At 47.7% G+C, this 27,349-nt stretch overlaps 3 protein-coding genes across 3 annotated transcripts; 1 reads left to right on the top strand and 2 right to left on the bottom strand.

The window, feature by feature from the left end:
* Nucleotides 1–79: 79 nt before the first annotated feature.
* eif2a (eukaryotic translation initiation factor 2A) lies at nt 80–10,544 on the bottom strand. Its single transcript, XM_026192487.1, has 16 exons — nt 10,448–10,544; nt 8,780–8,849; nt 8,620–8,691; nt 8,413–8,531; nt 7,319–7,418; nt 7,152–7,234; nt 6,998–7,071; nt 6,782–6,926; nt 6,588–6,704; nt 6,301–6,457; nt 5,892–5,976; nt 2,553–2,885; nt 2,357–2,470; nt 1,680–1,793; nt 1,498–1,563; nt 80–1,319 (listed from the first exon to the last, which is right to left on the bottom strand). Exons 1-16 carry the CDS (start codon nt 10,473–10,475, stop codon nt 1,254–1,256), a joined length of 1,743 nt encoding a protein of 580 aa, XP_026048272.1. The 5' UTR covers nt 10,476–10,544; the 3' UTR covers nt 80–1,253.
* Nucleotides 10,545–12,514: 1,970 nt separating this feature from the next.
* Nucleotides 12,515–14,445, top strand: LOC113036269 (stress-associated endoplasmic reticulum protein 1). The gene is made up of 3 exons (XM_026192488.1): nt 12,515–12,727; nt 13,273–13,345; nt 13,973–14,445. The coding sequence occupies exons 1-3, from the start codon at nt 12,644–12,646 to the stop codon at nt 14,011–14,013; spliced, it is 198 nt and encodes a 65-aa protein (XP_026048273.1). The 5' UTR covers nt 12,515–12,643; the 3' UTR covers nt 14,014–14,445.
* Nucleotides 14,446–16,943: 2,498 nt separating this feature from the next.
* Nucleotides 16,944–24,141, bottom strand: mmp23bb (matrix metallopeptidase 23bb). Its single transcript, XM_026193683.1, has 8 exons — nt 23,753–24,141; nt 21,430–21,542; nt 20,309–20,448; nt 19,538–19,705; nt 18,976–19,140; nt 18,624–18,734; nt 18,416–18,542; nt 16,944–17,865 (listed from the first exon to the last, which is right to left on the bottom strand). The coding sequence occupies exons 1-8, from the start codon at nt 23,801–23,803 to the stop codon at nt 17,673–17,675; spliced, it is 1,068 nt and encodes a 355-aa protein (XP_026049468.1). The 5' UTR covers nt 23,804–24,141; the 3' UTR covers nt 16,944–17,672.
* Between the last annotated feature and the right edge of the window lie 3,208 nt (nt 24,142–27,349).

Raw genomic sequence — 27,349 nt, 5'->3', positions numbered from 1 at the left:
GGTATCGTAAGGAATTATTTGTTTGTATAAATATATTTGTACACGTAGGCATAACAGTTATTATCTACAGATACAGACATGTTGACTTCATGTTTATTTTGCTGAAGAAACACAGACAGGATTGTGTGAAACACGTTACTTTGAACTGACTGAAGGGCCTACAGCGTTTGTGTTTGTAGTTTTCACGGCGTTCAATAAATGCAGCAAAGCGGCGTCTTGAAGAAGCCGTGCCTGTCGCGGAGCTACAATGATGATGATCCATGTGACCCTCACTCACACACTCAGTCCTTAGTGTGGGCTCCTAGAGACACGCAGACCTTTGGAAGCGCTGACCTGCCTGGGTGGCGGAGTTACAGGCTTTGATGCACGTGATCCAGGAGTGGCGCCGTTTCCCACAGCGAGACACTGAGTGCTGCTTGAAAGAGAAGGTTGGTCACTTGCATAACACCGGTTCTCTGAACACCGAGTGAGATATCTCACCCAACTGCCCTACCTGCATGGGCAGAGGGCTGGGGATCCCCGTGTCCTTTGCAGTGATTGGACGGCCTCGCACAGACCAATCACAGGAAACGGAGGTGGTGGAGCTTCCGTGATTGTTCACACCAGAGGGCACTTCCCATACATAATGGACTCACTTTGCAGAGAACGGGGGTTACACAAATGACCAGATTTTTTTGTTGAATTTATTAGAAATAACGGCTTTATTTTCTTTTTATTACCCATAAAAAATGGAACTGTGAGGCAGAGAGAAAAAGTGTATTATATTAGGGCAGCGACAAAGCTCGGCAGGTGTAGCCGAGTTTGTGTAAATGAATCCAATTAAAAGGACCCGACTCTGGGGCACCGGGTTGGCTCAGTGGGAGAGCAGGTGACCGTAGTCGCAGAACAGCAGGCCTGGGTTCGAGTCCGACTTACTTTGTTGTCTATCAGCACTCCCACGGCCAAAAACAAAAAAACTCTGGTGACAAATAAAAACAAAGGTTTCACTGCGACAAGAAGAAGAACTGGTCTCATGCTCTGTTACACAGTTTATTACTGGACAACCTCCAGCTGAGACAGAGGAGCGCTCGCCGCTCGCAGCCACGGGCAGGGCGTGAACACAAGGAACAAACATCCACTCAGTCTAACCCTCTGGAGGCATGCCACACCTGTCAGATAAGCCCCGCCCCTCAACTAAAAACTCAATCACAGACGCCACCGTCCCTCTGTGCTCTGCAGGATGGGAGGCGTGGTCTGTAGCTCCCAGGGACCTCTTACTGTCCGATCTGCAGCTCCTGCAGCTCCTTCAGCAGCTGCTCCTCCTTCTGGATCTTCTCCACCTGCAGAGGAAAGGTTAAGCTCAGAGTTAGCGCCGCTGTGCTCGCAGCACCAAGATGTCAGCAACCGTTACCAGTCATCGTCTACAGCGTGATCACAGTTCCTCCAGACACCACCCAGGGCCCGCCGATGACTGCGGCGTTTGCCCCTCATGAGTGTCGGGTTGTCAACAAACATCACCTGGTTCTTCTGCAGGACCTTCCCCGATGCCTGCTGCTCCTTCAGCTCCTCGATGGCCTTCAGTTTCTGAAACGTACAAAAGTCACTGAGAGACTGACCAATCAGAGCACCACACACCACTGACCCCACCCCCAGGCTGAGATCCACCTGACTGACGTTCACAGAAATAAACCAGCCTTCACCTTCTTTAAGTTCTTGATCTTCTTTTCCACCTCTGGGTCACCGATGCTTGCCTCTGATTGGCTGTTACTGACAGCGGCGGGGTCAGTGGGAGGTTCTGGTTCTGGTTTCGCCTCCTGTTGAAATAATCAGATCAGTGACCGTGTTCACGTGACTGCCTCGAGCACCTTACAACATGGCAGAACCCGGAGTAAGAGGAATGCTGGCAGGCGGTGTGAGATCCAGGTGAGAGCAGACAAAGATCCTCCACACCTGAAACGAGGCTGAAATCATCAGTCAGGCTTTTCCTGTTTTTAGCAGATGAATATCAGCAGATCACATGATCACACGTCAGCTGATGATGAAGAAGCCTCTCAGCTTCTTCATCATCAGTCTGTCTGTCTCCTCATCATCCTCTGTGATGATGACACATGAATTTAATCAGACGCTGAATATCAGATGTTTCATGTAAACAAGTGTTTCACAGTAAAAGCCAAACTTTAGAGTGCTTTTAATTTGAAAAAGGCACAGCATGTGTAGTGTTTGTATAAACAGCTGATGCAGGAAGAGAGCAGGAGCAGGTGACCATTGCTTCTCCAGCAGCAGACGTCGACGCCGTGCGAGCGACGGTGTGACGGCGTTCAGCTCGCCTGGATTTCAGCACCTGTGCTCACAGGTACGTCACACTTTCGAGTCTCACCTGCTTCGCTGCCTTCTTTGCTTCTCGTTTCCTCTGGTTCTTCAGAGCAGATTTAGAGAGACTCTTCTCTCCCGAAGCTCCGGGACGAAGGTCCTGAGGAGGCTCGTCCTCGTGCTGACAGGAAAAGACAGGTGAGGTCAGGTTACCATAACGACGACTTCTGCCTAAATAAACCAGAAAGCCATCGTCATCTCACCAGTTTGGAGCTGGGCGTGGCGGGCAGGTGTCTCAGTGCGGGTGGCCGGTACGCCTGTGTGGGCGGGGCCTGTGTGGACCCCAGCTGGCTGGGCGCTGCCTGGTACTTGATTGGTCGCTTGGGGAAGCTGCCGTCGGGGAGCGACTGCCAGCGCACCTCCCACAGCTCCGAGCCGGCCGCCACGTCCCATTTCTGAAGCACGGAGCCGGTGTAGTGCCAGATCTTATAACCGTTACTGACCCGCAGCCGAGGAGAGCAGGTCGCCGTGACGATATGCTCACCATCGGGACACCAGGAGAAATGAGTGGCGTCTGGCGCCTGAGATTTGGACACCTTGGACGAGACAGGTGAGACTGGTGAAGCCAAACACGACAATGATGGAGTTTAAAGAGAAACCGATGGACAAGACGCCAACTCGTTCGATTAAATCACTGATTCTTCCTGTAAAGCTGCCTGTAACAGGACAGCTCAATGAGGGCTGGGTTTACAGTTCAATTCATTAAATCCTGAATGACTTTTACATATAAATGTATTTTATCAGAAACGTCAGAATCTCAGGTTAAAGCTCACAAAACTATTTCAGCAAACAGCTCAAACTAGGGCTGGGCCATATTATACCGTTCACGGTAATACCGGTATAATGTTAGGCAAAATGAAATATCGCGATAGAATATGAGTAAAACGCGCATGCGCAGTGCCTTTGTTTTCATACGCACATGGCCGATTGTTGAGTGAAACAGATGAACCAGAATTGGTTTGTAAAAATGGTGCAACCTCAGTGATGTGGAACTGGTTTGCTGTTTGTCCGTCAGATACACAACAAAGCACATTTTTTTGCAGAACATGCAAGCGGCCGTTGTTATTGTCGTATTTGTCGGACTAAGATGCTCTTAAATCTGGGAGTAATCTGGGTCCTAAACTCCGTATACTTCAGGTCAAACAACACTGCAGCATCACTGAGAGTTAAAAACTGTCTAAATTCTTTCATCTTTAATAAAACGATCAGCATTGCTGCTTTACCAGGTGTAACTATGAAGTTTAACTTCCAGGCATCCATGAAAACAAAAGTTATTACATTTAACGGAGTTAGAAGTTAGCAGGAAGCTAGCGGAAGTTAGCTCGCTAGTTTCGCTAGTTACCTAAGCATGATATAGCATGTTCTGAAAAAAAATCAAACGTACAGCTCTGCTATCACTTCCAACATAAATGAAGACAGGAAACTAAACAGCAGTGACGTTTGTACGGTTACTGAAGTTGGGCTAGCTGGTATATAATGATGTGCTACGTGATCGCTAGCGACACAGCTATGTTAGCATAACATAAACAGTGAAGCTGGAGGATGAACACTAACACTTTTCCACTTATAAAAGTTAACGTGAAGGTTCCTGATAGTTAGAGACAAATGCAATCGCATGGCAGGATGCTGTAAACGGACCAAACTTCAGTCAGGAGAACAACTGAGATAATCCATCCACAATACGAGGTTAGTCATTAATATACTGCAACAACATGGGAACAGAGCAGCTACCAGAGAATTCAACATTAATGAATCAATGGTACAGAAGTGGAGGAAGCAAGAAGAATGAGTTTAATAAAGTTTGATTTATCTGACTGCTTTGTTTAGCTCAATGTGCCTTATAATCCCGTGCACCTTATGGTCCGAAAAATACGTACTGCACACTGCAGTTTAATGTTGCAAAGCACCTCTTTTTAACTTCAGTGGATATTATACATGGTTATGCTCAGGATATGTCAGCCCATTTCTACTGGACATGCCTTTTGGTTAAACTTTCAGCAAGGAATTTGCATTTGCACTGTTACATTTTTATAAAGCTTTAATGTACATAAAAACCAGCTTCTTGTTTAAGTGAAAATAAATGGAAGGTTGTCTTTTTGCGCTAGTAATGTTGTGGAGTTGTATTTTGTCTCGCATCAATTATATCGTCGGTTATATCGTTATCGCAAATTTTCAAATATATATCGTGATAAATATTTTTGGCCATATCGCCCTGCTCTAGCTCAAACAATTAAAGAGCAGGTAAAAACGTGGAAACAGAGCGTGGATCGTCCACAGACGCCGTCGGCGCTGAGAGTCGACGGCTCACAGATCCTGAAGCTGCAGGTTTCGTCACTCTGACCAACACTGACTGAACCAGCAGCAAAAGAAGATCAAACTGCGCTTCACGTTTGATAACCATGCTCATGAGCTCCCTCTGACTTTGGCTGCTGTACTTCCTGCACAGCTCTCTCTCTCTCAGCACTCAGAGACCAGTTTACCATCAAATCTCTGCTTCCTGCATTATTCTCTGTTTATTAGCCACCAGTCTGCTGCTGTGTTCAGTGCTGTCGGCCTCTGACAGCAAAGCCTCGTCTCTGCTGTTCAAACTGAACGAATGGAAACAAATGACTGCTCAGCTGTGTCTGTAATCAAACCTCATCAGGTCATGTTCACATGTTGATTCATGGTTTGCTTCAGTTTTTGATCGACTGCAGAATATTTTTAAGGTTTTCTGCTATAAAAAGCCAGAACAGGAAAACCTGCTTCATGTTTCTCTGTTTGATCCTCAGTTACTTTTAAATTTCCAAGGTTTAGAGGGTTCTTTGGACAGCACACATCTAAATGATCAGAATTATATTATTTCTGACAGTCTGAGTCAAAAATGAGCTGAATTGAATCAGTGATGATACGAGCTGTAAATAAGAGCATCGCTTTGACATGTGATAACAGAAACACACAAACGTGACGGAAAATGCATACGAAACAATAAAACTGTGTAATGATACAGTTACAATAAAAAAAGCTTCAGTAACAGTCAAATCAGACTGAACACCATCCACAACCACAGATGGAGCGGTTTGATCAAAGAGCCGGGACCAAAGAGCCGGGACCAAAGAGCCCGGATCAAAGAGCCGGGACCAAACAGCCGGGACCAAAGAGCCGGGACCAAAGAGCCGGGACCAAAGAGCCGGGACCAAACAGCCGGGACCAAACAGCCGGGACCAAAGAGCCGGGACCAAAGAGCCGGGACCAAACAGCCGGGATCAAACAGGTCTCTTTTACATGTTTGGTGTTCTTGGTTTGAGGCTCCACCATCGGGGCAGGGGTCAGAGCTTTGTGACCTGGCCTGGTGTCCCTCAGGGCTCCAGTCAGCGCCCCCTATGACTATCGTGTGAGCCGACAGCGTGTTGCTGAAGAATGAAACTCACGCTGGGCGTGTGCTTCAGCACTAACCGCATGGCGCTGTGACGCTCACAGGAAGTGAAACACCGCTGAAGGTCCATTTACCTGTTGCTTTTCGACCCACCCCCACCCTCCCTCCGCAGGTGTTTTTCCCTCACCTGTTTGTAGTTCTTCACATCCCAGACCTCCATCTGACCTCGCAGGTTACCGAAGCCGGCCAGGATCAGGATGTGGCCCTGAGGGCTACAGACAGGGAGACAGACAACATCCAGCAGTTTAAGGTTTGACATCCAGCCTGATTTCCCCTCACAGTTAAAAGCTACCAATCAGGTGCAGCCTCTCACAGGAAGCATCCCATCCTACTGACTACACTAGGTCAGCAGGTTTGGTAGCCGTTACCCACCGAGGAGCCAACCACGTTTTCTGCTGCGGTGATACGACGCTTTTCCATCACGTACCGACCTCCTCCTGAAGACGCCGTATGGCTGAGCCCCCGTCACGGTGGCATCATTAACAGACGTGACCAAAGAGGCGACAACACGCCGTCGAGCACAGGCGGATTCTCACCTGTAGTACGCTGCATTTCGCGGTCCGGTCCCAAAGTCGTAGACGGGGTCACATTTGAGGTTGAAGACGGTGGCTTTGGCCGGCATGAAGCCATACACCACGCAAAACTCGGTGGAGCTTGGACTCCACGCCACGTCGTAGATTGGGCCGTTCTTCGCTGTTTCAAAGCGATAAAGAAAAGTCGTTACACAAACATTTCCTGTCGCTATCGCCATATTTTACCCCTCAGGTGACCAGCGCTGGCGCTGCAGCGAGAAGCTAAACTGGGAAGTAAAAGGAGGATTTACACAGCTGGACCAGCGCCGTCTCTCCGTTAACGCCGAGGTAATGCAGCGTCTGCTCTCCATAGTACGACGCGCCAGTTTTATCCACTTCAGTACTCGCCGTCACCAGCACGGCCGAGGCTGCGGGAAAGACAGGCGGGTTAAAGTCAGCGCTCACAGGGGTCACGGTTCTAGCTGTCGGGACTCGGGACACCTACCTTTCTTGTTCCACTGCATCATCACTCGGTCAGCCTTGAAGAAGCTCTTGTTGGCGAGTGCAGCAGTCGGCCCTCCAAACGCCGGGTACTGATACAGGCGGACGAACGAAGGAGCTCCTTTGCTGCCCGGAACGTAGACGGCGACCTGACGGGGACAGACGGTGGGTGGGACCATGTTCAGGTAGAATGAACTATGCTGCTGGACGCTCCGCTCACCTTGCTGGGCTGACCTCCAGGCGACAGCGCAAAGTCGGACACCTTCTGCATGTGGAGCTTGTTGGCGATGGAGTCTGGGAAAAACGATGGCGCAGACATCAGCTGCTGGTTTCACAGCGACAGAGCCGCTGGCTACCGCTGCACGCGTCCTTACCAAAGTCGTTGTCCTCATAGAAGTGCAGCTCGTTGTTGACGATCCTCACGCAGATCTTCTCGTCTTCAGACCAGCTGGGACACCTGCAGACCACCACAGACATCAACACTGACAGGCAACAACCAATCAGTCGATCAATCAATCAGTCAGGGTGCGTCAGGACTCACCACGACTCGACCTTCTTCTGATAGAGGGCTTTGATGAGTCGTCCGCTGCGCAGCTCCCACAGCTGGAGGTTGGCTTCCCCCTGAGGACTGTCCTGAGTCTCTGCAGCGTCACAGAGTCAACTTTGTTTAAACAGCACCGTTCACACCAGCACGACACACCGAACACACTGAAACACGCCAATCAGCAGAAAAACTGACAATTTAGATTCAGACACAGCAGCTTTCCTCCTTAAAAACCGTTATCTGCAGCAGGCCACACCCCCACACAAACTAAAGCCACGTGCCGCTGACACCTGAAAGGGTCAGTGTGGGTTTAGCCCACACAGGAAATGTCCCTTTCCACCAGACTCCATTCACAAAAACAGTCATTTAACCTCAGAAAGTCTTTACCTGTGAATTTTTCTTACATAAAAAAGTAAAAACAGCTCCACCAGGTGTGCAGACAGCCCTCACCTGTAAACGCCTACAGAACTCACTTTCTTTGTTTGGATAAAATTAAACATGCCATGCTGCAGGAGAGAGGCTCCGTGCAGACACAGGCACACCTGCCTGCACAGGGGAACAAAAAGGAGTATCTGCGCAACCGGTCTAGTGTCACTGTCTCTGCGACTGAGCGTGAACTCCGAGTGCAGAGGAGAGTCTGCAAACAGCTGAGAAATGTTTATGTCACATGACATCAGTCTACCTGTCTGGGTGTAGAACGTAGGTGTCAAACTCTGGCCCGCGGGCCAAATTTGGCCCACAGCCTAATTACATTTGGCCCGCGAAGCCATACCAAATTATTATCAGAGCTGGCCTACTGGTATTATACAGCTAATATATATATTGTTTAGTATCAAGCTTTGCTTGTTCCATATTCAGTTTTTCAGCAAAACCTGTTTGAGTCCATAAGAAAAGATTCATTCTTATATCTGGAGGAATAAATATATTTCAATAAATATTAACGTTAGCCCGCGACTTTGTTCCAGTTTTGAATTTTGGCCCACTGTGTGTTTGAGTTTGACACCCCTGATGTAGAAGGACTCGTGACCTCATGTGAACTTGTTTTATCTCTAATCTCTCTACGGACGTGAAACTCCCTCTTCTTCTCTTACTCGTGTACAGTTGCCAGGTAACCAGGATGTTGTTGAGTGGAGAAAATTCCAGCAGGGCTGTCTTCGGGAGGTCAAAGGTCGACACCACAGCGCCATCTGAGGGGTTCACGATGGAGACACTGATGTACAGGCAGACAGAGGGTTAGAGGTCAGAGGTCAGACAGGGTGCAAGACAGATGTTACTCACAGGGATGGAGAAGCTCCTACTTTTGTCCGTTACACCAACCAAAGAGTGTCCCGTCTGTGCTGAAGGTCACACATCTGCTGGGCCGGCAGTCCCTGCCACACACACGCACACACACACACTGTAAACAAACAAACTGTGTCCGTGTGTGTTGGTGACAGGGTGCGTAGGGGGCAGGGTTACCTCTGGAAAGCTGCATGTGGCTCACAGTGGGGGGGGCCTCGGAGCAGAGACGTGCCATCGGATCCTCGCACTGAAACACAAACACACCAGAAGTATGTGGACGGCTCACTGACGCGTCTGTGACTCCTGAGCACTGACGTTAGCTCAGCGCTGTGAGGGACGGTCTCACCGTCGTCAATGCTCTCTAATATTTTTGAACTTTTTTTAGTTGTTCATTCCTACAATGTTTATCCTTAAGACCTCAAATGTAAAACTGATTTTCATCGGAGCTTTTATTTTATTTAACTGTCATTTGAATGTAAACATTTTAAGTTCTTTCTTTACGTTCGCTGGATTGTAGTCATACTGTTAGGAGTCAACATGTCTTCGTGTTTACGGAGCTTCTGAGAATCTGTGAGACTGAAATTAAATTACAAATTATTCTTGCACCTGTTACTGTGAACAGGTCAGATTAAAGCGGCTCGCTCCTTCAGCGGTAAGATGCTGTTGAAAACAGATGCTTTACATCAGGGGTGTCCAACTCCAGGCCTTGGGGGCGTGTCCTGCAGGTTTTAGATGTGTCAGCTGATTAAAGTGGCTAAATGACGTCCTCGCCATGTGTTGAGGTTCTCCAGAGGCCTGGTAACGAACTAATCATGTGATTCAGGTGTGCTGACCCAGGGTGAGAACCTGCCAACACCGGCCCCGAGGCCTGGAGTTGCACACCCCTTTGGTTGCAGCACGGTGGTTAGCACTGTTGCCGCACAGCAAGAAGGTCCTGAGTTCAATTCCACCATCAGGCCGGGGTCTTTCTGTGTGGAGTTTGCATGTTCTCCCCGTGTTTGCGTGGGTTCCCCCCAGGTACTCTGGCTTCCTCCCACCGTCCAAAGACATGCAGCTTGTGGGGATAGGTTAATTGGATAATCCAAATTGTCACTAGGTGTGAATGTGAGTGCGAATGGTTGTCTGTCCCTGTGTGTTGGCCCTGCGACAGACTGGCGACCTGTCCAGGGTGTACCCCGCCTCTCGCCCTATGACAGCTGGGATAGGCTCCAGCGCCCCCCGCGACCCTGAAAAGGATAAGCGGAAGCGAATGGATAGATGGGTTGTGACCATTGGTCTCTGATATCAACACAGTTTGGAATAAACCGAAGAGTAAAAGAGGCCCTGAAAGAGCTCCATTTAAAAATCCCTTAATGTAACGTAATCCCGATTGAACCAAAACAGTGTCACGTGAGTTTACAGCAAACGCGGCGTTTGAAGCGCACAGCATCGCCTCGCACATCGGCTCTAACACAGACCCTAACGTAGCTGCTGCTCTGCTGTTGTTAAGCCCTTTGTACCCGAAACCTCACTGACGTGAAACAGAAAACAGCGTGGTAAAATTCAACCAGCTCAGTTTTATTAACGGAAACACACACGGGCGTTATTTTACAGCCGAATCAACCCAAAGACTCCACCGATTTAAAAACATACAACACTTTCATTGCGAGCGCACGTGACTTTGTTATATTCGCACAAATTAATATTTTATCCGATTCCTCACTGGGTTTGGCGGGCTGCTGGCTCTACCTAACAGCGCGGAGGCTTACGCTGGTCGTGGCGGATGTGTGACTTTGTGTCGTTGTCCGTGGGTTTTAAAAAGACAGACATTTTTATATAAATCAAAATAAACAAAAATGTACCCACCTGCCAGCAACGGGACGGGGGGCGCCATGTTTATTGTGCCGGAAGAAGAAAACAGCACCCCGGAAATGCTTCAGACCACCGAGAGGTGGGTCTATCAGCGCCACGTCAGCAGACAGTCAGTGACACGTCGTTAAAAACTGAAAAGAAGACGCTTACTTTATCATTTATTAACATGTAATTAACGATTCTCTGATAATCGCGAGCTTATAAGATCAGCCACGTTCAACAATTATCATTAAATATCATTTCTTTTTGATGTAAATTTGAGGTCAAAGTTGCATCAAAAATGTCGGAAACTGACTAAAAGGGATTCCGCTTTTGCTTTCAAAATAAAAGGCATCTGAAAGCGAAGGAAGGGTAGGAAAAATGAAGGACCTCAGTCGAAAGGTTTTATTTAAATCAGCTTTATAAAAACAACAGTTTAAACAGTAACACTGAAATGGCAGGTGGTGAGGGTGGGTAGATGCGTTTCCAACAGCATCACCATCAACACAGGAGCACCTCAGGGATGTGTCCTCTCGCCACTGCTCTACTCCCTCTACACTTCAGACTGTGTGGCCACCCACGGCTCCAACACCATTGTGAAGTTTGCTGACGACACAGTGGTGCTGGGTGCCATCTCCAACAACGATGAGGCGGCCTACATGGATGAAGTGAAGAATCTGGCATCGTGGTGCCAGGACAACCACCTCCAGCTGAACGTCAGCAAGACCAAGGAGCTGGTGGTGGACTTCAGAAGGGGTCAGCACAGAGACTACAAGCCCATTATCATCAATGGAGCTCCAGTGGAGAGGGTGCAGTCCTTCAAGTATCTTGGTGTCCACATCTCCTCAGACCTGACATGGGCTGCCCACATTCAGGTCCAGACCAAAAAGGCTAGGCAGCGCCTGTATCACCTACGACAACTGAGGAAGTTCAGGGTTTCTCCAAAGATCCTCAGGATTTTCTATACAGGCGCTGTGGAGAGCATCCTCACACAGAACATGACATCGTGGTTCGGGAACAGCTGTGTGAAGGACCAAAAAGCTCTCCAGAGAGTGATCCGTACAGCAGAACGCTGCTGCAGGATTGCTCTCCCCCCGCTTCAGGACACCTACACCAGGAGATGCCGGACTAGAGCAGCGCAGATACTGAAGGACCCGTCCCATCCTGGCAACAAACTGTTCCAACTTCTGCAATCTGGTAGAAGGTTCCGCATCTTCCGGGCAAGGACAGAGAGACTCAAGAGGAGCTTCTATCCCCAAGCCATCCGTGCCCTAAACACACACACCCGCCCTCTCACATCATCTATAATTGACTGAGACAGGACTCTTCCAGACACTAAACCAAGGCACAATGTACATTTCAATTCCTTTAATTTTAAATATGTTTATATTGTCTATCCTGTAAAATAGTCAGATGTCTATTCATATTAATGTACAGAATTCACCTGCTTGCTGCTACTACTGCACATTCACCCAGTGTATATACTATTACCTCCCCCCCCCCCCCCCCCCCCCCCTTTGCACATGTCGAGGAGCGTGTCAGGTTACATTTCACTGTGTGTTATACTTGTATAACTATGCATGTGACAAATAAAGAACCTTGAACCTTGAACCTTGAACCTTGATAAATCCACAGTGGAGAGGGGAACTTTTTCAAACACACATTTTATCAGAATTTTCACTGAGTCTGTAATTGTTTTATATGATTGTAAATAAATAAATTGTATGGCTATTAAAAAGATAAAGATGAAAAAATGTGAACCTTTCCTTTTGACTGGTTGCAAGTCATTAAAGAAAACTGATAATAAACAATTCAACCTGTTTTATACTTTATAAATTACAGCCTTCAAATTAAGTAACAATAAAGGATTCAAAATAAAAGCTAACAGATATTACATCACAAGTTATTACGACACAGAAAGGATATAAACTTGATTTAAACATGATAAAAATGGAACCACGTCCTCTTGAACGGCAGACCACAACTGGCTTTAATTTTGAAAGGTCCTGCAGGAAATCATGTTTGCGCAGTAAGGCGCTTTCCATGGAGTGTGGGCGTGACCAGCACGAAAGGGGGCGGGACATCAGGTTTTTGAGTACGTCGACAAACAAGAGTCGGTCCCAGTGCGTGAAACAGCGGAGCGACGAGCGCGAGGACGAAACGACGACAAACAAGCAAACAAACAAACAAACAAACAACAGCGACGACAAGATGGTGGCCAAACAGAGGATCCGCATGGCGAACGAGAAACACAGCAAGAACATCACGCAGAGAGGAAACGTGGCCAAGACCACGGTGAGTAAAACCGTCATCATCATCGTCAGGGCGAAGAGCGCGAGCCGAAACTGATCGATAAACGATCAGAAACCGATCGATCGCGTGAGGATCCGTCGTCAGGTCCAGTCAGGCCAACTTCAGGAGCACTTCAGCTCCCCTATAGACAGGCTGTAACAGATGTGTTTAAAAACAGGAAAGGTCAAAGGTCAAAGATGATTGTTTTAAAGGTGAGACGCTTTAAAAGTGTCTCTACAGGAGAGTAAAGCGCAGGTATTGATCACAGGTGATCGAGTTTAGAGCCAATGTGACTCAGAAGTCTGAGAATTCCAGAGAAACGGGCTGTCCGTGAAGGCAGCGCACTTGGAGCTGGTCCCAGCAGGCCTGGGAGAAAGGTGGGGTACACCTGGACAGGTGTCAGGTCTAGTTTTAGTCACAATCAGAGTCAAACCCACAACCTTCCTGCAGCGAGGCGACCGTGATAACCGCTGCTCCACCCAATCCTCAATAAACACAGATCGGGATGAGCGTGATGGGCTGATCAATAAATTGTGTGTGTGTTTCAGAGGAGCCTGACTGATGACAAAGGTGTGGGGCCGTGGCTGCTCGCCCTCTTCATCTTCGTCGTCTGTGGATCAGGTGAGTCCTCCTCTTCTTCTTCGGTCATAAAGGTCTGCTTCACGCTGACGGCTCGTTCATTGTGTGTTATAAACGTGTCCTTTGATTTTCTGGTTTATGAAAGATTTAAATAACTGTTGACTAAAGAGCTGGAAATGGGTGGGGCCTGTCCCTGTGATGTCATGGCACGCCGTGCTGCTGTGACCTTTAATTGATGACGAGCACCTGGTGCTTCAGGTGTGTTTGATCAGGGTGATCTGAGCACGCTCAGACGTGATCACAGAGGTCGTGTCAGGTTATCTTTAATGGAAACTACTTTTAAAAAATATATTTAAAATAATATAAAATCAAAGGGAGAAAAATGCTTTAAAAAGTTCTGAAAATGTCATAAATATTTAAATAAACTGAATATTTTAAGTTTAGGGCAAAAAAATCGCATTAATACTAAAAATAAGTTTGTTTTTTGAATAAAAATGTAAACAAATCCTTTAAATAACATCAAAATGATGAAGAATCACATTTTCCACGTGAAATCGTTTTTCACATAACTCGAGTGGTGTGAATAAAATCACCAGTGATTATTTTATTCTGAACGGATTAAAGACAAACGTGAAACGCAGTAACGCTGATGCCTCGTCTGTCCCGCAGCCATCTTCCAGATCATCCAGAGCATCAGGATGGGCATGTAGAGTGATGTCATCGACGGCGGCGGGGCCACGGAGGCGCGGCGAACGCCAGCACCATCAGAACACCGTGTTGCCGCCCCAACCCGACGAAAACATTCCTGAACTCTGACCACCGTCACCTGAGCAGACCAACCCCCTGCCCCCCTCTCAAACAAACCCCGCCCCCTGACACCAGCCTGTTATCTGTTGATTTAACCTGTCGCCACCCGCTGTCCTTCTCACCGTGTTCATGTTTCACTCTGTGCCTTTCTGTGCTTACCTGAGCTTTGGCCCCGCCCCCCTGCGGGGCCAGCTGCAGACCAAAGTGATGGTGGCGTCTGGACATGAAGGTCTTTTGAATCAGAAGGTAGTGAGGAGCTCACAGGTGAGCCTGCACCGTGTGCAGCTGCACCTGAACATTCCCGATCACTCAATAAAGTTCACTTTGAATACGGAGCGCCGTGTGTGTGTCGTGTCTAAGCCCCGCCTTTCCTCGCTCACCAAGTCAAAGCTGTCGGCACGATCGTCTCTAATCAGTCATCAGACCTGAGACGGCGACTCCGTCAGAGTCAGACGTCTGTATCTGTGAGTGTAATCAGATTACACTCACTGTGCCTTACTGTAGAGTCCCTGATTACATCACAGCGATCAGTCGGCGGTCACTGGTGGGTGTGACGGTGTCACAGTCGCAAAGACGATGAAACTATTTGCAAACTGAAACGAGGGTGTTTACAGTGTAATCAGATTACATTTAACCTCACAGGTGGAGAGTCAGTCGCTGAGTGATGTCACAGATTTCAAATCAAAGGTACCGTTAGGATTCACGCTCTGTGACGAGGACCGGCAGCTGTTCCTCTGAAGTCTGTGATGATGTCATGAACTGACTGATCAGCTGATCAGTGTTGAAGCTGCTTCCTGGATCAAGGCCTGTGCTGACCTCTGACCTCTTACTGTGCTGTTACTGTGACCAATCAGATCTGAGCAGCTTTGGCTAAGTTGGTTCATCCTCCAGGGGGCGCTGCAGGGTTAGAGCTAGGGTAACCCTAACCCTCACTTTAGGACCAGGAGTAAAGGTCGTTGAAAGGGGAGGAGACATGCTGCTTCCAAACAGAGCGCCAGAGGGAGTGTACGCCCAGGGCGCCAAACAGGCTAGGACCGCCACTGCACCCGATGGATTAATAAAGTTTTATGTAATCTAATAACTTTGATCTCAGCCAAACCGATTTACTCACGAACAGACCTCCCTCTGGGCTTCTCTGCTTGGGCTGCTGCCCCCACGACCCGGCCCCGGATAAGCGGAGGAAAATGGATGGACGATGACATTTTTAAGTGACTTATGTATCATGTTTAACCTTTTCCAAATATGTGACGTCTTGATAAACCGAGCAGATATTTGAAGTTTACACAGAAACATTCTCGCCTGAAAATATCTTAAACGTTTATTTTGTGACCCAGAAAGATTAGTAAGAGTAATATTAAAACTGAGCAGCTGCCACCATTGTTGGAAACACTATGAATGCTGGGAACGCGGGCCACGAAGGATACACCGGACCCATCCTTCAAATCTGGAGAACAGGAGGACCCGTTTGGAGGAGTCTACAAATTTGGACAGCCTTTGCTGCGTCGCTGTAATCGGCCTCAGGACGATGCAGCCTATGAATTTGGACATCGCAGGTGGCAGCAGGGAGGGAGCTGCTGCAGTGTCCCTGTTGGCCCACCAGGTGGTGCTGTGTGAGTGTGAACCATGTTTTCAGGCCTCATTGATCAGCGTAAACAAACAGCTGATCAGTCAATAATCTGCAGTCCGGACTTTTGAACATTTCAAACGTATTTTTACATAATTACATGAAAATAATAAAATGTTTCCATTTATTAAATACGATATAGAAACAACAACAACATGAATACACACATGTGTGTGTGTGTGTGTGTGTGTGTGTGTGTGTGTGTGTGTGTCAAACTGGTTATGTACACTTTTGTCCTGAGCTGGTCTTCACTGTGAATACTTGTTTTTCATAGATTTTATTATAAATATTATTTTGTATCTTTTTACACTAAATGTAAATGTACACAAGTTGAGTCTGTTCATCTGGATGGTTTCAGTGGGAGAAACGTTTCATCATCATCAGGCGACTTCTTCAGTCTCAGCTGACTGCAGGTTCCAACCTTATAAACAGGACATTTGTACAATGACTGAAACCAGCAGCACTGAAGGAACAAAGGGCTGGGAGGTCACCTTCATCATAATTATGCAAATTCTCATGACCATTGATCAACAACCACTGATCAATAACCACGAGTCCCATTCACAGAGAGTTGGGGAATGGCTGCAATCACAGCAAGTAAGATGGCGACAGATGAACCCTTAGGCCCCTCCTCCATTCAGAGATGGTCTTTGCCTTTCACGTAAATGGAAGCCACTCGCATCACTTAGTAAATGTGTTTTAATTCTGTCATTTCTTGTTTTTAGTTTACTTCCTGTTTGGCTCTCGCAGCTCTTGCTGATTTGTTTGTTTATTATTGATAATTGTGTAAAAATCAAAAATATCACAAAACAAATCTTTCATTTACTTTTAAAATATTAATATTTCAGATGTTTATTTTGTTTTATTTATTAGTTGTAGTTATTTATTTTATAATATTTAACTTGAGATTGTTAAACTTTATTTGTTTTTGATTTTTAAAATGATTTTGTCGGTTTGTTTGTGTCTGCAGGGTGAGCGACCCACGCTAACCCTGCAGACACTCTTTGTTCTCAGGCCTTTGTTTCCACAGACAGTGTCTCTCTCACACACACACACACACACATTCATCATCCAACCCATTTCTTTAAAGTCTGACCTGTTTTCATCTGAATATTTGGAGCACCCTCCCCCTCCCTCCCCCCAAAGAGAGCATGGACGACCTGAGAGCGTCTCAAACCTGCGTTCTCTCTAACGGCCACCAGGGGGCTCCACCTCTGAGAACTCGTACCTCGTACGAGCTGCGTCCAGCAGGAGAACATTTACTAAAATGTTTCTGTTTATTTCTGTAATTTGTCAACAAAACAACAAACAAATTTCACACATTAAGGACAGAAAGAGGACACCACCAGTTTACTGGGTGAAGGACTCACACCTGTCATAGTGCCCATCACTCGCATTCAGAGCGCTGCCGTGCTGTTTGTGAGGCGGGATTAGTCTGAACTGTGAATCATGCAAAGCTGCTCTACGTCAGTCCAGCACTCAAATCGTGGCGGTGAGGACGGGCCGGCGGGGGAAACAGGAAGTGCACAAAGATGTGAAACAGCTTCCCCATGATGGAGGACAGAGGAACAGCGTCTGACAGGACACAAGTCTAAGCAAAGGTCAAAGGGCAAAGAGGGATTACATGACTGTCGTTGCTAAGTAATTAACTCAACCGCTGCAACTAAAGTGGGCAGGGTCAAACGCCACAGTTCCTACAGGCTACAGAAATATTCTCACGTAGATGAGCAGCAGGCTGCTTATCACCAAAACGCCATCCAGTCAGCTCAGTCACCACTTTACACATTGTGATGTCATTCGCAGTCATGAGGATGTGGCGCCGTGACATCACAGAGCTGCCAATGGTTCGTTGTTCTTTAATGTTTAAAGTCCCTTGAAGTCAGGAAAAAAGTCCACAGACGCCATGCTTCCTGTCAGGTCACTTCCTGTCTGTCGTCTTCAGCTGTTGGATGCCTGCTCCGGCTTCAGTCTGATAGCCCAGGAGTTTGCAGAGACGATGTCGCCACGGCGATGGACGCGGCAGGTGTAAACGCCTTCGTTGAACTCGTTGGCGACGATGCGCAAGTCTCGGTCCTTCATGACGATGTACCCTGGAATGGATGAGAGGATCTGCTCGCCATCTTTGTACCAGCTGCAGGAAAACCACAGACACCACAGACCTTTAAGCTTTCAGCTCCGCCCACAATCATTCAAACAGCTGTACAGAAAATGACCACAAGCCCGGCTCGTTAACTGTGACTCGTCCTGGCTCCTGAAACTCTCCGAGAAAGATTTTAACCTTGACGAGCTGTGTCCATGACCAGTGACGCCGCAGCATTAGCTTCAAAACATGAACAAGGAAAGTTTGAAGCCTAATCTTGAAAGTAGAGATAGTGTCTGTCTCCTGAATCCAAACTGGAAGCTGGTTCCACAGAAGAGGGGCCTGAAAACTGAAGGCTCAGTTATTGTAAATGTTATCAGGAAATGATCAGACAGGAAACTCTGTTACATGTTCAGTTTCTATGCCACATGTTAAAACAAGATCTAGAGTGTGATTAAAGTGGTGGGTGGGTTCTTTTACATGTTGACAGAAGCCAGTTGAGTCTAATAACAGATTAAATGCCATGTTGAGGCTGTCATTCTTAGCATCTACATGTTAAAATCACCCACAATAATGATTACGCCAGCATTGATGAGCTGACCTGATTTTGGGGGGTGAGCGGGTGCTTTTGGTCCCACAGCGGAAACCCACCACCTTTCCCCGAGGAACCATCTTGATCTTCGTGTTGGCTGCCGGCGGTGTTGCTGTAGTGACCACCTCCAGAGGCTCTGCAGTGGGAACAGGATGGAGACGGGCAATGAGCGTCGTGCGGGCTTCTGTGAGGGTGTCAGAGGTCAGAGGGGCCTCACCGTAGCAGAAATCACAGCGCTGAGGACAGTTCTTCTTCATGAACGTCTTCCTTCGCTCGCAGAAGCCGAGCCGAGCCCACGGGTCGCAGACTCGCTTCTTATCCAGACAACCTGCAGAGCGACAGACGTGTCCAGTCACTTAAACACAACAAACACACGTCACATGATGCAGCGGCGTGTTTCCGCCTGTCTGCATCAGGGGATGTTTATTTCTGATCGGTCAGAGCAGTTTCCCCTCAGTCCACCTTAAATATCTCAAATGCATAAATGTGCTGTTTCCCAGCTTTGCAGCGAACAGCTGTAAACCTGACTGAAGCAGGACGAGCTCGTTTCCGGCCGCGCTGGGGTTTACCGTAGAGTCTCTGGATGCCCCACACGTCGTCCTGGGCGATGTTCCTCTGTCCGGTGTAGGTGGCGTTGGGATGCATCAGAGCCTGAGGGTCTCTGGAGTGCCACAAACCCAGAGCGTGGCCGATCTCGTGTGCCGCCACCTGGACCAGGTCGTTCAGCCAGACTCCTGCAGGAGGAGATTTTTACATCCAATCATTATCATCCTCAGAGCGCCGGCTGCAGGATGGTAATGACGTGTTCTCAGAGGAGCGTCACTCCTGCTGCAGCCTCCTACAAACAGACCACGCCCACCACACTCGCACAATGATCTCTGAGGTTTCTGCTGTGCTCTTCCTGTCTGTCATGTTTCAGGAGTTTGTTTAGATTTTTATCATTTAAGAAGCATTGAGGAATAAATCCTGTCACGATACCAGCGCTGCTGTTTATAACACACACACATGTTATAAACTCAAAAAGTGAGGAACACCTAAAACAACATTTGTGCTGTTTCTTTCATCTCTCAGACTACGGTGGCCTTCTAGGAACACACTAAACACACACAGAACCATCCTACGTGCTCCAACCTTGTTTCCAGCTGAAGCGCGACTTCCCGAGGATCCAGAACTCGTGGTTGTCAAAGTGAATTTCTCCCCGTGGTGGCAGGAAGGCGTGCGCCAGCTCGCCGTTCAGCCCATCGAAACACGGGTGGAGAGGAGACCACCAGCAGTCCGTGTGGTTGAAGGTGTAGAAACCTGGAAATAGGAAACTGAAGTGGAACATCTCAGAGGACGAAAGCAGAGCTCCTCATCCTGCAGACGTGTTCGTGTCCTTTCATGAGGACGACCTACTGAACGCACTTCTTTAATTACCACCAGCAACATGTAGCTGCAGCCTTCACCAGCAGGGGGCAGAGTTTTACTCTTACCGCCGCTTCGTCCAGAACCTTCAGCTTGTCCAGCCCACTAGTAAAGGTTCGGCTGACTCACTACGCCATCTTGTGGTACAAACTGGTATAACATGAAACAACAGCCTGTCTCCATATTAATATCAGCTGATATCTGTTCAACACAACATCGATGCCGTCTCTCCACCTTCTGTTGATACTTTGGTTGGTTTTTCTAAGGTTTGAATCACTTTGAACACAGGCAGTTACAATTACGAGGCAATTTTTTAATGATATGGACTAATCTTGTATTAAAATAAAGTACCTGTGACCTGTTTAGTGCCAGGGTTAGGGCTCTAATCCATCACTTTAAGCAGAAGTTGGCCCTTTTCAAATGAAGTCTCCCACACAGAGAGAGGTGCGTGTTAACCTGACCCTGTGGGTCCACAGCCAGTTAAACGTTCAGTCCTACCGATGGTGATGTCAGCGGTAGCGTTGCCGTCAGTAACTTCGGTGAAGGTCAGCGGAGACACGTCACTCCACTTTGTGAAGGCGATGCCGATGGCCTTCCTGGTGTCCTCCACATTCAGGGTGTTGGGGAACTTGATGATCCTGAGATGGAAGAGACAGACAGATAACTGGACTCTGATTGGTCCTCAGAGAATGATGCTCCGCCTCCTCTGATTTCAGTTGTGTGATTGGTATAGAAATACAATGGGAGGGCAATCAGTGAGGTAGGTACTCATCAGCATGGAATCAGGAAACAAACGAGCCAATCACGATGCTGCGCCATTCGCTTTCTTCATCGTCATCTATGAACGTTTTTCAGTCGTTAACAAAAAAAACCCCAAAAAAAACTGGTTGTCAAAGAAAGGACAAAATGTTGTTCCAGTCACCCGGGCTCCGCCTGCTACTACAGGCCCTTTACCTGCATGGAAGGAGCCAGAATGAAAATAACCACCCAAATAACTGCCTGCAGGCGTTACAGCGAAGGGTCCTGAGTGTCAAGATTGTTTCTAGACTTTGACCTGAGGCTGCTGCTCCTGCTGCCGACGATGAGGAGGAGGAGGAAGGGTTGGTTCCTGCGCTGTTTATTGGTTAGACTCTCGGACACCAGAGATTATTCTCTGCCTTGTGGTTTAAATTCTGCTCTTTATTTTTGACTTGTATAAATTGGAGGCCGAACACGAGGCTCTGTGTGAGGGTCACTTTCTCTGTTCAGGCTCCTGCTGGGTGACATCCTGAATCACTGTAGATATGACAGCCAGCAGGCCCTCAGTATTAGCTTGAATTTCAGGCTCCAAATGTTTACCTTCATAATTAAATATTCTACACGTAGAATGTGCTTTAATACAAGCTGTGGCAGAGGTGCAGAGGTCCAACCAATAAACGCTGAAATGCAGCAAAATAATAGAAAGACGCAGAATTAGACGATGACGACATTAAATCTTTAACTTACACATGATCTTAGAGGACGATTAGAGAAACAGAGCATTTTGAAGTTCCTGACCTTGTAAAAGCACACGTAATGACCTCAGAGCTTCACTGAATGAATTACAGGATGTTACTAAGTCTACACAGGTGTTTCTCTACCTGTACGTGATGTTATGGTGAGTCCACTTGTGTCCTAGAGGGTTGATGGCATAGCGTTTGCTTCTTGCTGCTCGGTCCCCGAACACCTCCATTGATCTGCTGCTGTCAGACATCTGAAACACAGCAAACATGCAGAGTTAATAACCAATCAGCTTCCTTAAAATCAGTTGCAGTGCCTCTAGCGTCCAGCAGAGGCAGCACTGAGTCAGTCCTCATAGACTCCCGTTTTTAAACTTTACAGCAGAATTAAACACGTTTACAGCCAGATACACAAACTGTTTGGTCTCTGTGGATACGCGACGTCTGGACCGTGTTTGTGCTGTTGGGGCCTTTGTAATGACATCATCTGACCAATAATATGTCTGCTGTGAGGTCACTGTACTAACAGAGCGTCCACAAGGCTGAGCTCTGGGTTTAATGCGGCAAACTGGAGGATTTTGATTGTATAGTACTGAGCCCTAACTGGCCCGTGTCTGTGGATGCAGACCAGCTCATGACTCAGCCATGCTGGCTTTGCTGGCTGAGGCTGTTTTATCGAGCACGGCGAGCTCCGTCTGGAGGTTTTCTGTTATTGATGATTTGACACCACCTGTAGTTTCAGGAGGTCATAGGTCACATGAATGACTGGTTTTACCAAAGTCAGGAGCTGATGCAGCTGCAGCGTTTTGGCCTAGCAATAACTTCCTGACCTCTGTGATTTCCTGTGACTATTTCAAAATAAAAGCTCAAGTCTCAGCAGCCGTGCATGATACGCTGTTCAAACAGAAACAGAAATACTGCAGCGCTCTAATGAAACAGGAGACTCTGGAAGGCTCTGTGCACAGATGTGGACAGATGTGGCAGTAGGGTGATTCCATACAGATGTGAAACACTTCCTTCTTTGTCTCTTTCATGTGTGGCTTTGATGTGCTTTGATTTCCCCCCCCCCCCCCCCCCCCCCTCCCCACGTTTCTGTCAGCCACATGTGAACTCGGCTGAACCTCCTTTGCCTCCACGTTTCACTCGCTAGAAAGTCTGCTCACACATCTGAGCGCTCAGACAGAAAGGACCCCACAGGCTCCACCCAGCGCCCCTTGCTATGTGGACACCACCTACAGGTTCTGCTTTGGCGCTGTTCATTCACACGTTTATGCTCTGCTCCCAGCAGCTGTTTGCTGTTACTGCAGGAAACTTGCAGAGCGCCATCTGGTGGACAGACTGTGCAACACCAACACTCCAAGCCTGGCTGAATGGTGTTTCTCCTGTTATCAGTGCTGACACTGACAGATCAGCTCACAGATAACATCAGCAGCCTCACGTTTGTGACACCGAACAGCAAAAGTTGAATATTTGATCTGTTTCTGATCTGGATCGACTGAAGGAACCAAAACTGTGATAACGACGGGTGAGTTCAGACTGACAGCAGACTGCAGATGATGCTAACACCCTGAGGACCTGAGTGTGACTGAGGAAACAAACCTAAGACCTGCCTGGAGTCCGTTTCACAGGAATCGTCAGACTTACAGAGTTTGATCAGATTTCAGACAGTGTGAACGTTTCTACACTGAGTCTGAGACACAAAGCAGTAAACATTTTAATTAGCAGTGCAGGACTGTGTGAGGTCACCTCTATGCTCTGCAGGCTTTTAAAGGCTCATTCTAAATATTCAAACCAAACCAGTCAGCTATTTCATGGAAAATCATCTCAGCAAAGTCAACTTAAGATGTTTAAAGAATCATTCCAAAAGTTTTAATGAGCACAAAGAAATGGCAGAACCACAGAGACCACAAAACGTCTGCAAACGTCTTCAGAGAGCTTTGTGGAAAACAGACTCAGACCACATCACAAAGAGACGCAGCGAATAAAAAGATTACAGCGCAGACACACTCTCATCACGTTTCAATTTTGTTTCCTGACTTTAAATAGAAGAAAATCTTGTAAAACCGTTTCACAGATTTACGTTTCAGTGACTTTTCAGACCCAGAAATCAGCTCCCCACCCACTCTCACAAAAGCTGCAAACTGATGTTGGAGTCAGTTGCTGTCTGACCTTCAGGGTCCCTCAGCTGAGAGCCAATCACGTGACTCCAATCACGTGTTTTTTTTAGTTTGATGTGTGAAAGAGTAAAAAACGCTCAGATTCATCTTCAGTTTATCGTCAGAGAGAAAGAAAAGCGCAAAATCATCTGAACTCAGAAACTTCATCATTTCTAAGTCTGAGCGAATAAGAGCCGGCTCCAGCGCCAGGGTGAAGAGGAGGAGGGTTATGACCTGTGTCTGACCTCGGGCTGACTGCGCGCTCTTTGTTCTCTACCAGTTTGTCTGAAGTCGGTCCCGACACTGACCTTCATCATCACCATCATCATCATCATCATCATCAGCTGAACGGGGTCCATGGCGAGTCTCGGACCGCGTGCCCGTCAATATGTCAGTCAAACAATCGATCGGTGAGCGCGTGCGTCATCCCACGGAGTTTCCAGGCGCGCAGATTTACGCACGCACACTCCGCGGAGCTAAAAGTCGCGCAAGCTCCACTTCAGGCAGAAAATCAAAAAGCGGGAAAGATCCGAACCCCGGAGACCCGACCCGCTCCGTGCGCGTGCTCAGCGTGGTCCGGGACCCGTGGGAGGAACGCGCTCCGCTGGGGAACAAACTGAGTGAAGTTCCCGGAGTGTCCGCTCGCTGCTGCAGCGGGGCTGGTCCGGAGGGGCGGGGTCAGGTGAGGAGAACAGTTTAACCCTTTCCCACCGGAACCACAGTTCTGTTTAAGCACTGAGCTCACTCAGCGGATAAACAAACCAGACCCGCTCCCGGTGTTTCCCTCTGGGGCCTCAAGGGCTCCAGACTGCAGGTTGGGCCACCCTGAGGTGTTTTCCCAGCAGCAGCGGTCCAGATGTGCAGCAGTTGTTTCGTCTCTGCTAAGAACATCTGTCCAAACACTCAACAGCTTCCTGTGAGGGAGACACGAAAACAGCAAAAACCAAAAATCGTTTACAAACTGAGAAATACTAACAAAACAGACCTGTAGACCTAAAAATACACACATCAAAAACTCCTTACAAATACTGCACTACTAGTACTACACACACGCACACACAAAGGTCCTGCGATTGAACAGGTTGAACTCGCTGCAGGTTTCTATCCGTTTATGACTTTACAGAAATAATTAAGAGAAAAAACATGATGTGGGAGGATTCAGAAGAGAAACCTGCGATAAAACTCAACAACGTGTGGAGTTCCCCAAGGCTCCGTCATCGGTCCTCTGATGCTGATGGTCTGGCTTTATTGATCTGCTTCATGCCATCTTTTGATGGGCCTTACATGTTTAGACTTTCAGTTTGGGGTTGAGGAGCATCCACAGTTAGCTGCTTATTCACACAGCAGCGATGGAAACATCCAGTCACGTTCTCTGTTGAGACTTGTGCTCTGAATGTGGTTGTGACCTTTTTTACACACCCACAGTCATTAATATTAAAGTATTGATTAATGTGGCTGAAGCAACAGAAAGACAAAGCCCTGCTGATGGATTAATTCTGGATGTCTTATTGCCTAAATTAATCTGGGAGGGGTGAATTAATCACTCCTTGCAGCCCCCTCAATACCCCCCCCGGCCCGGCTTGCATTGTTGTCTTGTTTATCTCTCCGCCCACACTTGGCGTCTCTGTCCAGCTCGCGGTCACCTTCACTCTGACAAAGTGCCTGCAGAGGCATCTTTAGAGGAGCTCATCATATGGTGCATGTTAAGCAGCTCATTAACACTGCATTGTGAGCTGAATGAGGTTTGAATGTTGGCAGCTGAGCGGCCTGGCAGATTCCCATCATGCACTACAACACTGCTGTGACCTCACACCGACTCACTCTGTGCTGGCAGGGTGAGAATCGATCGATACGTTGACAGAAACCTGAAACCAAAATTCATCCGAGAGGCAGTTTGTTAGAAAGTCAGTGATCTCCTGAGGAAAGTGAAGGTCAAACTGAGAGAAGAGCCGTGATTACGCTTTGGTCCCTGAATGTCTCATCATCACTCTTTCTTCACCCTGACGTTAGTCTGCAGGACTTGTATTTTCCACATTTCTGGAAGAGCTGCAAACACACCGTGCTCTCCGGCCAGGAGACGGTTCTGCAGCAGGTACTGCTGATACTGAAACTGCTGACATCACACGCAGTGCCATCCAACCTGTCTTTGTCTTTATTGTCACTATAAATACATGAAATATAATGAGATCAATGAGATCCTTTTGACAACAGTCATTCACATCATTGCACCTGTAACTCTAATGTGACACCATCACATGTGACGGTGGCAGAACGAGGTGGACGCACCTGAGCGGCATAAACGATCACGCTGTTCCTGCATTGAAAGGGTGAACGAGGTTTTTGGGAAGTGTTCAGCTGTGTGTGTGTGTGTGTGTGTGTGTGTGTGTGCGTGCGTGTGTGTGTGTGTGTGTGCGCGTGTGTGTGTGTGTGTGTGTGTGCGCGTGTGTGTGTGTGTGTGTGTGTGTGTGCGCGTGTGTGTGTGTGTGTGTGTGTGTGCGCGTGTGTGTGTGTGTGTGTGTGTGTGTGTGTGTGTGTGTGTGTGTGCGCTCGCGCGCGCGCATCGTGACAGCCACAGAGTAATAACAGAATCCTGAAAAGTATTGAAATGTGTTCGCCTCCGCCGTGTGTTTATCAAAGTGGACAGAACAAAAGAGACCTGACTTCAGAGCATGGAGAGATCACTGCCCACTGAACATCATGGATCCTCTGTGGAGGTCGTCAAGAGCTCCAGATTCCTCGGTATCCACCTGGTCCCTCAACACCAGCTCCATAACTAAGCTCTGCTTCCTGAGGAAGCTGGGAAAGCCCATCTCCCTCCATCCATTCTCACCACCATCTACAGAGAGACTATCGAGAGCATCCTGAGCAGCTGCATCACTGTCTGGATGGTAACGGCACCGTATCGGATCACAATGCTCTACAACTGTTAGTGAGAGCAGCTGAGAGGATCATTGGAGCCATCACAGAGGCCTGTCACACCTGCTGAATCGGCAAAGCCACCAGCATCGTGGAGGACCCCACACACACTCTGCTATCACTTCCAACATAAATGAAGACAGGAAACTAAACAGCAGTGATGTTTGTAGGGTTACTGAAGTTGGGCTAGCTGCTATATAATGATGTGCTACGTGATCGCTAGCGACACAGCTATGTTAGCATAATATAAACAGTGAAGCTGGAGGACGAACACTAACACTTTTCCACTTATAAAAGTTAACGTGAAGGTTCCTGATGGTTAGAGACAAATGCAATTGCATGGCAGGATGCTGTAAACGGACCAAACTTCAGTCAGGAGAACAACTGAGATAATCCATCCACAATACGAGGTTAGTCATTCATATACTGCAACAACGTGGTCAAAGGAGCTTGCAAAGAAAAGCGTCTGGACTTCTTTAAGTTACTTGAAGACGTTTCACCTCTCATCCGAGAAGCTTCTTCAGTTCTAAGGTCAAATGGTGGAGAGTCCCAGATTTAAACCCAGTGGGAGTGACCCCCCAAAGAGGGACAAAAGGACCCCCTGACCCTAGAACTGAAGAAGCTTCTTCAGACAATCCGATTACTTTTTTCAAGTAACGAGTAAAGTAAGGGATTACTATTTCAAAAAAGGTAATTAGATTACCGTTACTTTCCCGTAGTAACGCTGCATTACTGCGTTACTAAAACCGTGATTTTTTGCGAGAATGTCTCACGACAGTGACGTAAGCGAGTGCGACGTTAGTGACAACAGCTGTGTGCAGATCAACAGTGGATCACATATGGAGTGCAGAGAGAGTATGAGCGTGCAGCGTTTAAAGCGTGGAAGTACTGACCTTACTTTGAGTTTGATTCCATAAAAAGTGACAAAAACATTAGTGTCCGCTGTGCGTGGGAAGGAAACTTCTTTTTACAGCGAAAAAACCCCTAAA

Source organism: Astatotilapia calliptera, chromosome 14, assembly GCF_900246225.1.
Source record: "Astatotilapia calliptera chromosome 14, fAstCal1.2, whole genome shotgun sequence".
In the NCBI taxonomy this organism is placed as follows: Eukaryota; Metazoa; Chordata; class Actinopteri; order Cichliformes; family Cichlidae; genus Astatotilapia; species Astatotilapia calliptera.
Note: the sequence above shows the minus strand (reverse complement) of the source record. Positions and strands in the feature narration are given on the sequence as shown.